General features: G+C 47.6%; 1 protein-coding gene across 2 annotated transcripts; it reads left to right on the top strand.

Annotated features, from left to right (window-relative positions):
• Window positions 1–1401: 1401 nt before the first annotated feature.
• LOC128723488 (14-3-3 protein zeta) lies at window positions 1402–14984 on the top strand. 2 transcript variants are annotated; one of them, XM_053817234.1, is made up of 7 exons: window positions 1402–1623; window positions 7755–7871; window positions 7990–8103; window positions 8190–8316; window positions 8437–8560; window positions 9087–9250; window positions 11236–14984. In XM_053817234.1, the coding sequence occupies exons 2-7, from the start codon at window positions 7810–7812 to the stop codon at window positions 11389–11391; spliced, it is 747 nt and encodes a 248-aa protein (XP_053673209.1). In that variant the 5' UTR covers window positions 1402–1623; window positions 7755–7809; the 3' UTR covers window positions 11392–14984. The 2 variants fall into 2 exon arrangements, with proteins under 2 accessions (XP_053673209.1, XP_053673210.1); XM_053817235.1 differs by lacking the exon at window positions 9087–9250 and adding an exon at window positions 9983–10146.
• Window positions 14985–15240: the final 256 nt, after the last annotated feature.

Here is a 15240-nt window from a genome sequence, read left to right on the forward strand (position 1 = left end):
CCCGGTGGCCGTGAATATGAGCCCTCGTGCTGTGTGCTAAAGGGATACGAGAATGGGCAATGGGAGGATCTCGACACATACACACTCACACACACACACATATATATTGCGCCGTCGCAGTTTGCTACGATGGCGGCGACGGCGGCGTGTTATCCTGGTTTTCTTTGCTCCACTTTTTTTTTATTTTCCACCCCCTCCCCACATTGGGGGTATTTTCAGCTTTTCCCACACACCATTAGGTGAAGGAAGCGAAAAATCGCAACACTTTTGTGGTCGGCAAAAAAGGGGGTTCATGCTTTCAACCTTGCACGTGTGTGTCTGCGTGTGTGTTCCGCATTCCGTAATCCGTAATCGTAAGGATATGCGGCGATGGGCACAGATGGTTTGGCCGAAACGAACCAACGTGTGTGGGGTGTTTGTAACGTCCTCCCAACAATCGTCATTTCCGTGCTCGTTCTCGTGTCGTTTAGAAGTTGCGGTTGCGGTTTTTTTTCGAGGGAATCAGGGATGAGCTGATCCTTTAACCCGTGATGCCCCGAGTGCATCCTTTAACGATGGTGCCCAGAAGCAGCACCCAGGGATCCTCGAGAAATGGCCATCCTTCAGAGTAGAGAAAACCCCCATCGCCGGAAACGAGATATTATTCCTCTTTTTTCCCTCCCCACAAGGATGTGCTCTCGATATTGAGTTTCTGTCTCTTGCGACGACTGATATCAAGCTGGGGGGCTCTAAGTTTGTCGAGAGCGCACACACACAAGTGCTCTCTCTCTCACTCTCTCTCTCTCTCTTTATCTTTGCCTCCCAACCTACTACCGGCCGGTCTCAAGACACATTCCGATGCTGCGTGTGTGTGTATGTGGGGCTCTTTCGCGGCCAGGCCCTGGCCATTTTCCTCGATAGCGCATGCGCGCGTGCGCTCTATTCTCCGAATACAGGCTCATTTCTCTCCGATTGGGGGGATCGCATTTCTTTTTTCACCCACCGGAAAAGCGGATCCACCGTGTGTGTGTGTGTGCATGAAATGACACTTGAAAACCGATAGGCAAGGGCGCGCTCGAAAGAGAGAGAAAGAGCCTGTGAAATGGAGCGACAGAGCGCAGATCTGTGAGCCTCGGAAAACTGGGAGACGATGATCGAAGCAGGCGACTAAAAGAGAGAGAGAGAGAGTAGCTTTTGTGCCTCCTGTTTGAAGCCGGCCAAAATGTATATTTTCGACCGACAGGGCCCTGCGAGCGAAGAGAAGATATCTCTCCATCTCCCGTGACCAAACGACGTAACGACGAACGGCCAGCAGCAGTCACATTCAGTCAGTCAGTCCCGGACTTCATGCGAGCTTTTCACGACGCGTTTTGCTCTGCGTGCGCTCTCTGACGTTTGCTCACTGTGCGTGGTTGTGTCTATAGTGTGTAGTTGGAGCGTTGGCTTTGGCTCTTCGCGTTCGTCGTCGTCGTCGTCGGTGTCATCGCAGTTGAGCCGTCGTCGTTGGTGTTTTTTGCTGCTGCTGGCTGGTGGAGGAAAAGCGAGACTCGTGTGCCCACCACCGCCAACCACCTTTTCCCTCCCTCACAACACCACCGCGCAACCGGTTCACGCCACCGTGTGCACACCCGGAAAGTGCCAAGTGTAGGTTTGTCAAGCGCAGGGAAAACCTGCCACGGGTTCCTCGCGGTGGTGCCGGTGCACCAAAGGAAGAAAAAGAAGCAATGGGAAAACTGGCGTGATAATGTGAATGTGGTGTGGGACCCGGGGAGGAGGGGGGTTGGGCCGCGGGTGCGTGTGTCTATCCCGCAAGTGGAAAAGGAATTCACACACGCGGACGCGCCTTTTCAACCGTTTTTCACCATGACCGTCCTTCTCCTTCTTTCGGGACGGTGAGAGAGAGGGGGTTTTCCACTCGCTCCCCCGTCGGATCAGCTTCCTCCTTTTTTGCGTGGTGATGGCGAATAAATTTAATGGGAAAAATCGCTGGTTTCATACTTTTTTATAGACGGTCAACGAAAAAAAAAATCCGCGCGCACCACAGGCGCACAGAGAGCGACCGACCCCGCGCGATAGATGACGCGCGCGCCTGCCTGCGTGTGTGTGTGGGTTTGAGGAAGACATAAAATTCCACCATCACACGATGGCAAACTTTTGCCCTTTTGCAAATGCTTCTGCCCCCCCACGGTTGGAAAACGGACGGAGAAAAAAAAAAACTTCCTCCCAACGTGGTTTTCCTTCCTTCTAGGACCTGCTCCGGCGATAGAGGTTTTTCCCCGGTTCCATTAAATCCATCCCCCCCCCCACCTCCACCCGCCTAATCTTTATCGTTTTTCCGCTGGTGTGTCCTTGCGATTCGCTCGGATCAGATTTTCATGGTGTCGTCTCTGCGCGTGCATGCGTCCCAGTGTGTGTATGTGTGTGTGTGTTTGTGCGCGAACGGAGAGCGCTCCTTATCCATGAGCAAGGAAAGCAAGAAGAGAGAAAAAAAAGAAACAGCAAGGACATTGATTCGAATGAATCGCAATACGCACCAGGCGGTGTGTTGGTGGTCAGTCGAACCTCTTTAGGACCTTCTTTTTCCTTCCGCGAGCTGGGCGCTGGTTTGGGTGGGTTTTGGGAGGGGAGAGCAGACAGATCACCCCCCCCCCCCCCATAACGATGCAGGCGTTTTGTGTCTGAATAGCTGCTTCGTCATCGTCCTTTTTTTATTCGTATGTGTACAACTGTAAGTGAGAACGGAGCGATGCAGTAGCAGCAGCAGCAGCAGCAGTGCGTTTTGTGTGCCATATATTCACGAGCCCCTTAATTTATGTGGATGTATGTGTGTGTGTATGTGTGTATTCATGTCCGTGTGCTTTTAAAATTGGAAAAACAAATCATGCGAGCCTAATCCAAGCAACAACAAAACCAACCACATCGCTAAAAAGATGATTGGGGCATGGCTTGCTTCGATGGAATATCAGTGAGCTGCTCTGAGAGTCCTGTCTAAAGAGATCAAAAAGAGGATCCTGACTTTTTGCAATCCTGATAAGGACGAAATCGATGTGTTTGTGTTGGCCCTCCAATCACAATTTACCCCCCAAAAAAACCCTTGCTGCATTTTAGACGACGGTCGTCTCGAAAAAAACCGCAGGAACTCCGGAAAATTCCGTCGGAAAAGCAGCCAACCGTCGTCGTCCGATTTTGTGTCGTCCATGGGCGTAAAAATCGATGTGCCCCCCATCGGTGCGCGCGTGTGTGTACATGTCTGTGTGTGCGTGTGTGTGTGTGCGCCTAGCATCACGTATCGATTTTTCTCTTCGGGGTTTTCCCCGGTTCATGCGCCCTCCCCCGGGGCCTGGCCCTCTCTCTAACTGCCGCTTTCCCGTGGTCCAGATAAGATCTGGAGCTCCAGAGCAAACACACTCACGCACACGTACATCACCGAGGCACACACACACACACATACACTGAGAGTTACTCAGCTGAGCTCTGCAGGAGATGATTATGGTGGAAAACTTCCAATAGAAGACGGAGACGTGCCTTGTGCGAGAAAAGCCGCCCCTCCCCACCCACCCAGCCTTGGAGCCCCACACAATCGAGGCGATAAAAGACAGAGAAACGCCGATTTTGGCACAGAGAGAGAGAGAGAATAAGAGATCATTTTTAGAATCAATCAGGGAATGTCCCCCCGATCGTACATCGTGCGGGGGGCGTATGTGTGCCTCCGCACCCAAAAAACCCACCAACAGCTTTTCTTCATCCCTGTGTGTATGTATGTGCTCCCGTTAAAGGAAGTAGTATCGGTGCGCAGAAGAGCACGTTTTTCCCCATCGCCCCTTATAGCCAGCAGCGTAATGGAAAACTGCTGAGAAACGCGCGCCGCCGGCGACGGGTAAAAAAGAAAGGGAATGCCAACCGAAGGAAAAACGCAATATAATGCTCCTGGTGGCTGGCTGGCTGGCAGAATGGGAGCTAGCTCTTCTCCCGAAACCCTCTGAGAGTGAGAGTCGTCTAGCTGCTGCTAGCAGGATGGGAATCCCTGCGGGTTCCTGCTGGCAGCAGCAGCAACACGTACATTAAATCAACTCGAGCATCCGTTGTATTGGCCGGAAAATTGGAACAGCTGGTGGAGAAGAAGAAAGGGGAGGGGGGACGGAGACTGTGGCCGGGAGTGGGACCAATTCGAAATGATGGTCGTGTCTCGTCGTCGTGAACGAAAAAAAAACCCGTACAATTTTTGGGTTTATTGTGTTGAGCTCCCCACAAGGCTGGGCGGCTAAATGAATTAGAGCTCGCGCGCACACACACACACTCAGACACACAGACACACAATGAAGCGAATGGGGGGAAGCTATTGATCGGAAGTGGAGCCCACCCTCTGGTTGGTGGGAAAGAGGGGGTTTTTTTATTTAATTTTTCAATGCTCTATTTGGGATGTTTTCGACTTTTCCTCCAAATCGCGTGAGCATGTGAGCGAAGAGAGAGCGAGATAGGAAAGGCGTGAAGAGAGAAAAGAGAAAAGCACACAGAGAAAGAGAGATGTTGGGGAGGGGGGGGGGGGGGTCTGAAAAAAAAATTAATTGCGGAATGTGAACACACGTCGTCGTTGGGAAAGATAACCACATACACAACGCTAACGGGACAGTTCCCCATACGAATGGTTCGGAAGGAATCAAACGAAACAAACCCAACCCCGAAAAGGAAGAAGAAACAGCAGTAGAACCTCCCCCCTCAACATCTGCAGCAGTCATATTTTAGCTGCAGCATAATGCTGCATTAGTAGCAACAACGAGAAGGAAAAAAAAAGAACGTCCTTTTTTCCTGCGGTCAATTTTCGAATGGCGCGGCACACGTTTTCCGGTGATCGATTCATGGCCCACCTAAATTCGTGCACATTTTCGGACCTCTCCCTCTGCAGCCTCATGGAATGATATCACCCCCCCCCTAGCTTGAAGCACGCTTGAATTCATGTGATCGATACTCACACGTGCGCGCACTGTGGTGGTGTTGCTGTCGGTTTGTGTGCACCAAAACCACCCCGGGGTTTCGATGAGAAAATAAACTTTCTCGCAAGTACCGCTTGTATTGTGAGTGTGTGTGTGTCGTGTGTGTGTGTGTGAGTGGGGTGGCATTTTCTCTCTCCATGCGATGCCCCAATGATTGACTCTCGAAAAAAAGAAAAAGAAAAAACCCCTCCCAATAACTCGTGCAATCAGATTGTACCGATTTTTCACACCCCTTGCTAGGGGGTTTTTTTTCATGGCCAATCGCACACACACATTCGGTGCAGGAGCAGCGCGCACTCTGTATTTATCAAAATGTGCATATTGCATATCGAACTCGCGGGTTTTTGTTTTTGCGCACACACGTGTATGACGCAGCAGTTAGCTTTATTTTTGTGTCGCGCATTTTTCGTTTCTCTCCCCTATTTTAGAAACAAAAAAAAATCACCTCACACCGGCAAACGGTGTCACCGATTCATTAAAAAAAAAGTGACGCTTAACGGCTTCTTTTACCGCCACCGTTCATGTGACCATCATCATCAGCATCATGTCCAGGTGGTTTCGCCGGGGAACGCCTTTTCTGGTGCGTGCTAGTGTTGTGCACACACACGCCACCCCTAACTTGGGCCCGAGGGTGGCCCTATTTGGAAAAAAATGGCAGTTTAAATCGGAATCGGTAATTGGACGGTTAGTAGTCCTCGGTAAAAGGCGATGGAGCAGCATGGTTGTTAATAGCAACGCACATACATACACACACGCACGCACGTATGCAAACGCCGGCCGTGGATGAGTCACACACGGCCACCGCGCAATGCCATATCGAGAATGTGTGCGCGTGTGTGGTTTTGTCGCCCTCCTCTTTGCCAGAGAGAAGGGTTAAGAGACCCTCAGTAGGTGTTGGCCTGAAGGTGGAAAAAAAGACGACAGTAGGCCAAGAGCGAGAGAGAGAGAGAGAGGGAGAGAGAGAGAGAGAGAGAGAGAACAGCAGCTAAATCAGTCGTCGCTGCGCCTCCTTCGATTTAGTTAAGATTTAGGAACGTGTGTCGCGCAACGAAAGAACAACCGGAAGACGAGCACTGCTGGAGGGAGGACCAGAAATAGGCGAGGAGACCACTCCCGGAATCCGCTGGGTCCCTCTCCACACCCACCCTGCCGCTTCCCCCCCTCCCTTCTCCTCCTTCCAGATTCCTGAAGGTGAATAACACTTTGAGCTGGCAGCTCTCGCTTACACGCGCCAACGCTTGGCTCCGGCCGCCTGGTTCATCGCGCCTCCCTTTTGAAAGGGCAGGACGGGTAGGGGGAGAGTGGGGGAGGGGGGGGGGGGGACATCGTTTGAGGAAATGTTATTTTCATTTTCCCCGTATAATAAGCAATGACGCAATCCCGGCGGGCCGCGCGCAGATCAGCGTTCGATTCGGTCACCACCCCCCAGGGTTAGTGTGATTTTTCCCCCCAATCGCGTGAATTTCCCTCGGAAAATGGCCTTCAGGGGGGGGGGGGGTAGGATATCGCAAGGCGTGTTAGAGGAAGTGTTTGCTACTCTTTTCCCGGTGGAAAAACAACATCCCCATCTCTTGTCTGTTTCAAACCCCGTCTCAGTCCCTCGGGGGTGTTTTTTTGTGGTTAATATTCATTTTTTTATTCCTCTTCTTTCGCTTGCCCAGTTTTTGTGATAAAATCTCGAATCTCAGGACACAGAGGCTAGCCAGGTCTGTTGGGTGTCCTGTTCGGTGTTGTCTCTTTCTCGCCTCGTTAGAGACACACCGCAGTGAACTTTGAACAACCCCTGATTACGTCATCAAAAAGCCGCCCTCAAGAGTAAATCCACACACATTAGAGCGCTGTGCCGGGGCAACCTCCAATGCGTGCGAAGGAAGTGTATATGTATGTGAGAGAGCTGTGTGTGTGTGTGTGGTGTTCTTCTATGGACCTTGGATTTAGCGAATCCCGCGCCCCGTGCTGTTTGCAGAGATGAGAGCACACCCGGGGAATGTGTCGATTTTACCGTCCTGTTAGTCATTGCGGATGCTTTTCCCTGGGATCTGCGAGGCTATAAACTATCGTTGGGTACTGCGGAACGTATGATTTATATGCGCGTATGTTCGAAACCATCGTGTATGCATGCGCGCGATCGATTAATCGTCGGTTTGCACCTCGCTAAAACCAGTGAACCGACAAACCGAGACACTTGCCACATCCTCAAGGGATTATAGCTTCCTTGCTGCGCTAGTGTGAAACCCGCAGACATACAAGCGAAAGGTGTAGCCAATCTCCAATCTACGGCGTATGCCCCGGACGTGCTTATTGATTCATGCATTTTCCACAGCACACGGAAACAGTGCAATTGCTTGGTCAAGTTTCACTTCGGCACGATTTTTAATTTGCGGATGGAACTAATTGTGTGAATGTCGTCGTCGTCTCCCGCGACTTGCTTAGAAAGACGTATGTTTAGAGCGCGTATTGGTAATGATCGCCTTAAGTGATGTTTCGCAACGCAGAAACGTAGTTACCTACGAAGCATAATCGCTCTACCGCACGAGCCTTTGGACACTAAATCGTAGTAGACTGGTTTTGTGTTAAAGGTTTTTCGTACGCAGAATTCATTTACCGAACTGAACGTTGTGTAATGGTTTGTGGTTGACAATAAAAGGTTGACGTTCGTATCGTTTTATTTCGCGTTTGGGAAAGGGAAATAAAGCTTAAAAACAATCATAAAATATTCTGAAGCACCTTCGATTTGATCAAAAGTCTAATAGCGTTGGTTTTCGCTTTACTTCTTCTCCACAGGAAGTTGCTCTCGTTTTAAGCTAGTGAAAGTAAAGGCTAAAAAAGAACACTCAAAATGTCTACCGTCGACAAGGAAGAGCTAGTTCAGAAGGCAAAACTTGCCGAACAATCTGAACGGTAAGTATGCGCGTCATGCAGAAGCGAAAAAAAAATATGCAAAGCATTATGAATCACGTTTCTCATTCGCTCATGTTTAAATAACGTTTTTTTTTTTGTGGCGTATTTAACTCCCCAGATATGATGACATGGCACAGGCGATGAAATCAGTGACAGAAACCGGAGTCGAACTTTCAAATGAAGAAAGGAATTTACTTTCCGTTGCTTACAAGAACGTTGTCGGAGCGCGAAGGTTAGAATTCCTCGTAAAGGAGGGAATGTGGTCAAACCCATCCGCCCCAATTAACTGTAATTTTCCATTCTTATACACTTGCGCAGATCTTCATGGCGAGTAATATCCTCGATTGAACAGAAAACCGAATCCTCTGTCCGCAAACAACAACTGGCACGAGAGTACCGGGAACGAGTTGAGAAAGAACTGAGGGAAATCTGCTACGAAGTGCTGGTAAGGAGGCAACGGTTCCCTAAAATTATCCCCCAGCACCGGCTGGCCAATGTTCCAGTCTTTAATAGTCGAATTTTGCAATTTCTATGTTTGTTTTTTTTTCTCTCTCTCTTCGTGCAGGGCCTGTTGGACAAATTCTTAATTCCCAAAGCCAGTAATCCAGAGAGCAAGGTGTTTTACCTCAAAATGAAGGGCGACTACTACAGATACCTTGCTGAAGTAGCCACCGGCGAAACCCGCCACAGTAAGTTCACTCTGTTTGTCCAATTTATAAACGCGGGTGTTCCCTTCCATTCCCAGCAACCGACGAGAGGAAGCTGTTTGCGATTCGTTATACATGCCGCACAAAATAATTAAATCTTTCCCTTCCACACCGCCGCCACACCTGCTCCTCCTTTTCCTGTCGTCCTTCTAACCTCCAAACGCCCACCCCTTGGTCGATCACAGCTCCTTGTGCCACCATTATTGTGCCACTTTTTTTTCTCCCCTGTCTGGCCATGAAAAAGGGGGATTTCCACGAGGAACGACGATCTCTCCCCACACGTTATCTAAACAAATTGCAAAATATTAATTATATTCGCTCATCTTTATCTCTTCTATCTGTATATTTTCAACTCACTCGCAATTACCAACCACATTACCCGCCCTCGTCGCCGCTCGTCGTCGCCAACACACCTTCATCGTGTTTACGTAAAATGTCCCGTGTTGTAAATGCCCGTCTTGCGTTACCAATTGCGCACACCACGTGCCTCTCGAACACGCACCAACAGCCGTAGTTGACGATTCCCAAGCCGCGTACCAGGATGCCTTTGAAATTAGTAAAGGCAAAATGCAGCCAACGCACCCCATCCGGTTGGGTCTCGCGCTCAATTTCTCAGTCTTCTATTACGAGATCCTAAACTCTCCCGACAAAGCCTGCCAACTGGCTAAACAGGTCAATTATGTGTTTTTTTTTCGTTTTGCTCTAAATCATATGTACATGTTTTGTTTCTGTTTGCGTTTTCCGGCGCAAGCTGGATTTTCGCCAATTTACAGCTCAATCAAAATGAATAAAATACACACACACACACACTCCATTCGACGGCGCAGGTACAGCTTGCGTGATAGGTACTAGGTAGCATGACGATGGGAACAAACGGATCAATCGCGATATCGTAAAATCGTGAGAGATTTTCCAACAACCAAGAACAGGCAAAGAAAGAGTTCGCAGTGTCTTTTGTTTCCCGTTTTGTTACACTCGTTGTTAATGTGCTCCAGTAGAGTGATGCGATTCTATGACCTTTACAAATGCCTACGTGTCAGGAAGCAACCCATCTTCTCGAACTGTTTGCGATGCAATTGTGTGTTGCGTGTTGTTTTTCCATCTATCCTGTGCGGTTTCTGGCTTTCTGTGGTGATAACACGTTGCGTTATCCTACACAAAAATGTGTTGTGCTACTTTTAACATTTCGTCCTGGTCTCTGTGGTTCTGCCTTTCAAACTAAAACCCATACCTCTCTTTTGTCGTACCATAAACTCGTGCACCACCTTCTGTCCTGCAGCATATTACGGAGAGCCTTTCCTTTGCCGGAAAAGCGGGGCAACTTGTCTCGGGCGTGTATTGTTCTCACACCTCTGACTCTTCTAGTCTATATCAAAAACTCTCTCTCTTTCTCTTTCTCTTTAGCCGTGGTTGAGGATTCGCAGAAATCTTATCAGGAAGCGTTCGATATTGCAAAATCGAAAATGCAACCGACGCACCCGATTCGGTTAGGTTTAGCCCTGAATTTTTCCGTCTTTTACTATGAAATCATAAACTCTCCGGCTCGGGCTTGCCATCTGGCCAAGCAGGTTAACTAATTGTTTATTTCCGTTATATTTTGTCGTGTGTTTCTTCTTTTTTTCTCTCGAATTCAATCATATTTCGCACACCCACGTGAGAGAGGGGCCGGTGCTAGGTATGATTTTCTTTAACCAAGTTTCTTTCTCCTAATTTTACATCCTCATTTTCATTTCGAATTTTAAGTTCAATTGATCTGCGAATTGTACAAGAAGTTTTTCATACGAATTTTGCCTATGATTTGTTATTTACTGTTAATGTGCTCTCACTAACATAGTGATACTAAAATAAGCTCTTGTAAATCACTAATTAAAGGCATTGTTAGCAGACGGTTAAATTTTCAGTCTACTTGCGCTTGATTTTATTTTTCCCAGATCACATGTGCTTTTATCAGTTCCTCATTCTTTGGTGTGTCACAAAACTAACCCATGTACTCGTAAATCTTCAAGGATACTTTCTTCATATAGGCCTGCTTCATATGATTTATGTTGAATAGTATTCGTCCTTTGAAAATATCGCAGTATAACCCACAGGAAAGCAAACATGCATTTTCACGTAACCATAATGATCGTTACTTATCTAACTCCAGCACCACCTGACCAACTCTTAGGATTTTTCCTTGAAGGATTTTAAATTGAACATCGAGATCGCACAGTGTCCTTTTAAGAAACACTTAATCCCATCGTTTGTGTGTGTGTGTCTGTTTGTGTATGGATATGATAGAAATAACACCTATTAACTTGATGTAGTCCAACAAGCGGGAAACTATCGACATGCAAAATTCGATTGCAGAGGAAATTCGAGAAACCTATGCAACCACCACTAGCATGTGTACGCGCGCGCGGATGTAATTGTGTATTTTATTTTAATTTGATTGATGCGATATGGCTCACGGAAGCGCTTAATTGTTAATGTGTTTATTTACTTTTTTACAAAGAGGAGTATTAACCATCGCTCTGCAATGGTTAACACTAGCTCGATGTTATCTATGAGTGCCATTGAGATTAATATAAACTTTTTCTCCCTTTTTTGCTACACGTCCCCGGATCCTGGAAATCACGATGCTCTCCTGATATCTTCTCCCGCGCCTACGAATACAGGCATTCGATGACGCGATTGCCGAGCTCGATACGTTGAACGAGGACTCCTACAAAGACTCGACACTCATCATGCAGCTGCTGCGAGACAACCTGACGCTTTGGACGTCCGATACCCAGGGTGACGGCGACGAACCACAGGAGGGTGGCGATAATTAACCAAACTAAAATTAAAGCGAAACAAAACCACACAACCCATACACACTACCAACACTCAAACAAAGACACACATACACACATACACGAACACGTACACACACACACATACAGACGCGATACTCTACACTGCAAACACACTCTTAAAGCATAATAGAAATTCCTTTTGACTATTGATTAATACGAGAACACAAGTGCGGAACGGAATGGATGCAAACCAGTAGAGAAGCGAGCGAAGAACCAGTCTAGCTTCCGCGAAATAGAACAAGATGAAGAAGAAAAAGAAATCATTCAAATGCAGAAAGAACAAGAGCATACTGCGTAACCGCGGCGTCTCAAAATAGCCAATGGCGTTGGAAATGAGCAGCAGCAAGAGAAGCGTGATGAGCAGAGGCAGAAGGACACAGAAAAAGAGATAGAAAGAAGGTTGCGCTTGCGACTCGCAAAAAGGATATCAGTGCAAGATGGAAAGGTATTAAAATGGCTTTTCAGCTTGTCAGCTGGCCCAATCGTCCTGGCGGCTTCGCGGTGGCGAGGAAGAAAAACAAACGGAATAAATCAGTTCAATTTATTTTTGAGCGAAAAGAGATAGCGTCACCAAGAATGCCACAGAGCTTTAGCGCGAAGGAACGACGAAAAAGACGAATCATGCAATTGTCGAGCGCGGGATCATATCCTTCCTCGCCAGTCGTTCGTCCTTCGTCGTCGTTTTTCTCAGCGCTCGCGTGCGCGCGCAGTGTATGTGTGTAATGTCGGCTATAAAGTCAGGATAACATGGTTTAATTTTGATGCTTTTAAGAAGCGCGGAATAAAGGATTGGTATCACAACAACCGAACAAGTAAGATATGATGGCGAGAGCAAGAAGAACAAGGCGCGTGGGCTGCGAACCGTTTGAAAGAAAGCTTCTTTTGGTGAACTTGTTTTCCTGCCGGTGCGCTTAGACGCCTGCTGGGGAGCACGAGACGCAAATACACACACATACCGGTAGAACGAGTGAAATCGTGAAAGCTGCTGACACCCGCGCAAGCAGAAGATCGTACGGAAGGGAGAGGCTTAGGGCTCAGGTTTTTGTCAGATCAATCAGATCGAGCACGGATAACGTGTTCACGCACCAAGAACCAGAGCGGAAAGATCTTGAAGGATGTGAAGTGTGGCAAAAAAGGCGAACAGCAAGCAAGCAAAAGAAGAACCAGGAGAAGAAGAAAAACTCAACAACTACATGTTTATATGTATGTTCTATTGCTATAGTCCCTTCTTCCCTTGAATGGCCCTGAGAGAATGTCGTCCTGTGGGGTGGATATTTATAGATATTTATGTGTGTTGTGTGTGGAGATGTTTCCAAAATTCCGTGGAACTTTTGTCCATTGGTGTGCCGGGGGCAGTGTGTGTGTGTTGACCCGAGCGGGTAATGTTGTGCTTTGGAAGCTCAGGCTGCGTGGCGCTGAAGAGATACACTCCGTATCCAGCCTCATTTTCTCGTGTGGAAGTGTGCGTAGATCTGCGTAGATCCTTACCAGCGCTCGGTGTAGTGCAAATGATCCGAAGGAAAACGCAAGGATCCTGTGGGGAAGATGGCTAAGATATGAAGAATCCACTTCATCGTGAGCAAGCTGAAGAAGAAGAAGTACACATTTAAACCTTCTCTGCTGCACTGTTTATCAGAACAGGTGCATAATTGCCTCCCGCCCTCCCTCTCCCTTGTCTGTTTCCCCTTTTTTGTAAGATGGAATCATTGATCGATATATGGCGGAGCAGAATTTCTATAGATGTCTACAAAAAGCAAAACAAAAATAATCTAAAACCCCCCGCAGAAGAATGCACACCACACCCCCTCTTCCTGCTGTGTGCTCTACACTCCCCCCACCAAAATTCCACTGCACAGACGTTACCTCGCCCCCCCCCCCCCCCAACCCCAGGAATCTTTTGGCCACAGGAAATAGGAAAAAATCAGATGTGTGTCTGTCTGTGTGTGTATGTATGCATTTTTTATGTGCGCGTTCCCACTTGGGAGTCCAAATCGCGCGTGGTCCTTCTCGGTTGTGTAACCAGCGTGCACCAACACACACACACACACATGCACAGGAGGGGAGGGGATGTGGCTTAAGGAAGGCAGCGTGTAGTGGCAGGTGTGCGGTTTTTGGCTTGGACACATTTTGCAACCCCATGGCCAGCAGCAGCCACACATGCTCGAGCACCTCGCGCTTTTCCCAGGCCATGACGGGGGTTTGTATGCCGAAATGGAAGCGAAAGTATGATTTGAAAACAAAAAAACAGAAAACGGCTGGTGTTTCGTGTGTCGTATTTGAAAGAGCAAACTTAACGCCACTTCCTTTCTAAGCAAAACAAGACAGAGAAACAAAGAAAAAAAATCCCAGATCACAAATTGTGAAATACGCATGGCAGGAAGGAAGGAGAGCCCGCGGCGCACAGTTGGTGGAGGTAAAGGAGAGGGCGGTGGGAGTTAGCTAAAACTTTTTATCTATAATAATGTGGCCAAGAGACATGTTGTTTCGTACCGTGGTGGCAAGAAGAGGAGACAGGAGGAGGGAGTTTGGAGTATGTGTTTGATTTTTGATTTTTTGTGCAACCTGAGATTGAGCCGTTTCCGGGGACGTCAAAAGCGTCCAGTTTACACGGGATATCTCAGAGAGCAAAGCGAGGGAAAGCGAGGAAACTAGTTTAATATGAACAAACAAAGCAAAGAAAAAGTCGTCTTACATCATTACATAGAAGCATCAACAAACGAATCTAGCGCAGAAGGTTCCCTCTCGGTGTCCCACAGTTCCTCAAATTGGGGACAGGGATTAGGAACAGCGACTTCGCACGACACGAACACCACCACCACCGTCGTCGAAGAGGGAACTTTCTGCGAGCACATGGTTTCTATGCGTGCAACGGAAAGCGCAAATGTTGCGGTTCCAAAGAGCGCACCCGCAACCGCCACTTGGGCGGGCAGAAAAGAACAAACAAACACGCAAAAAGAAAACATCAAATGGAAATTATTACTCTTGTAAAAGAAAAAAAACAACATCTTGAGACACAAATCGTTGTCGTCGTCGTCGTCGTCGTCGTCACCGCCGCCGCGGCGGTTTAATCAAACAAAAGAGCAAAACACAAACAAGTGAACAATGTCAAAATAAAAAGAGAAGAAAAAAAAACCTTTACAAAGCATGGATGTTGCAAGGGAAAGGGGAGAAAATGAAGATTTTCCCGCGGAAGGAGCGCAAACAACACACAAGAGCATTGTTAAAGGGAAGGAGAAAAAGAAACACTCAAACCAAACAGTCCAACAACAACAGCAACCAACACATGCTCACAAAACACACCCACACTCTCACACGCATACATACATACACACTGTGAAAGAAAGCAGCATGCAAACAAAAAAATGTAAAAGGCGCGCGCGGTCTCAAGCTGCTTTCGCTGAGAGGAATCAACGTAAACCGATCCCCGAACCCCCAGAAGAGAGAAGAAGAAGAAGAAAAAACATTGAATTCGTTCGCGCCACTACACTACAATACTACTGGTTCCGTGAAATAAGGCTACTTTGTTTTGCTCTATTCGTGAAATAATAAAACGTTGTAAAAACCACTGACGCCAATGCTTTCTCATGTATGTGTGTGTGTGTGTGGAGGGGTGTGTATGTGTGTCCGATTATTCGCATTTTTTGTTGTTGGTTTTTGTTTCTAATTTCAAAGTGCAAATGCATTCGCCGGGATGCATCGAGCTTGCTTGTGTGTGTGTGTGGAGTATTTCGCTGCCAGAGAGCTTGCCAAAGACCACACAACACTGAAATATGGACTTGGGAGCATCAAATCAATTTGAAAAAGGACACGCACGTGTGCATCTTA

Source organism: Anopheles nili, chromosome 3 (assembly GCF_943737925.1).
Source record: "Anopheles nili chromosome 3, idAnoNiliSN_F5_01, whole genome shotgun sequence".
In the NCBI taxonomy this organism is placed as follows: domain Eukaryota; kingdom Metazoa; phylum Arthropoda; class Insecta; order Diptera; family Culicidae; genus Anopheles; species Anopheles nili.

What these genes read in the sequence shown, in the direction of transcription:
- LOC128723488 (XM_053817234.1), top strand. Translation starts at nt 7,810, where the DNA reads ATGTCTACCGTCGACAAGGAAGAGCTAGTTCAGAAGGCAAAACTTGCC. An exon ending in CTTGCCGAACAATCTGAACG is followed by an intron (nt 7,872 to 7,989) that starts GTAAGTATGCGC and finishes TTAACTCCCCAG; the next exon opens with ATATGATGACATGGCACAGG. An exon ending in CACCGGCGAAACCCGCCACA is followed by an intron (nt 8,561 to 9,086) that starts GTAAGTTCACTC and finishes ACGCACCAACAG; the next exon opens with CCGTAGTTGACGATTCCCAA.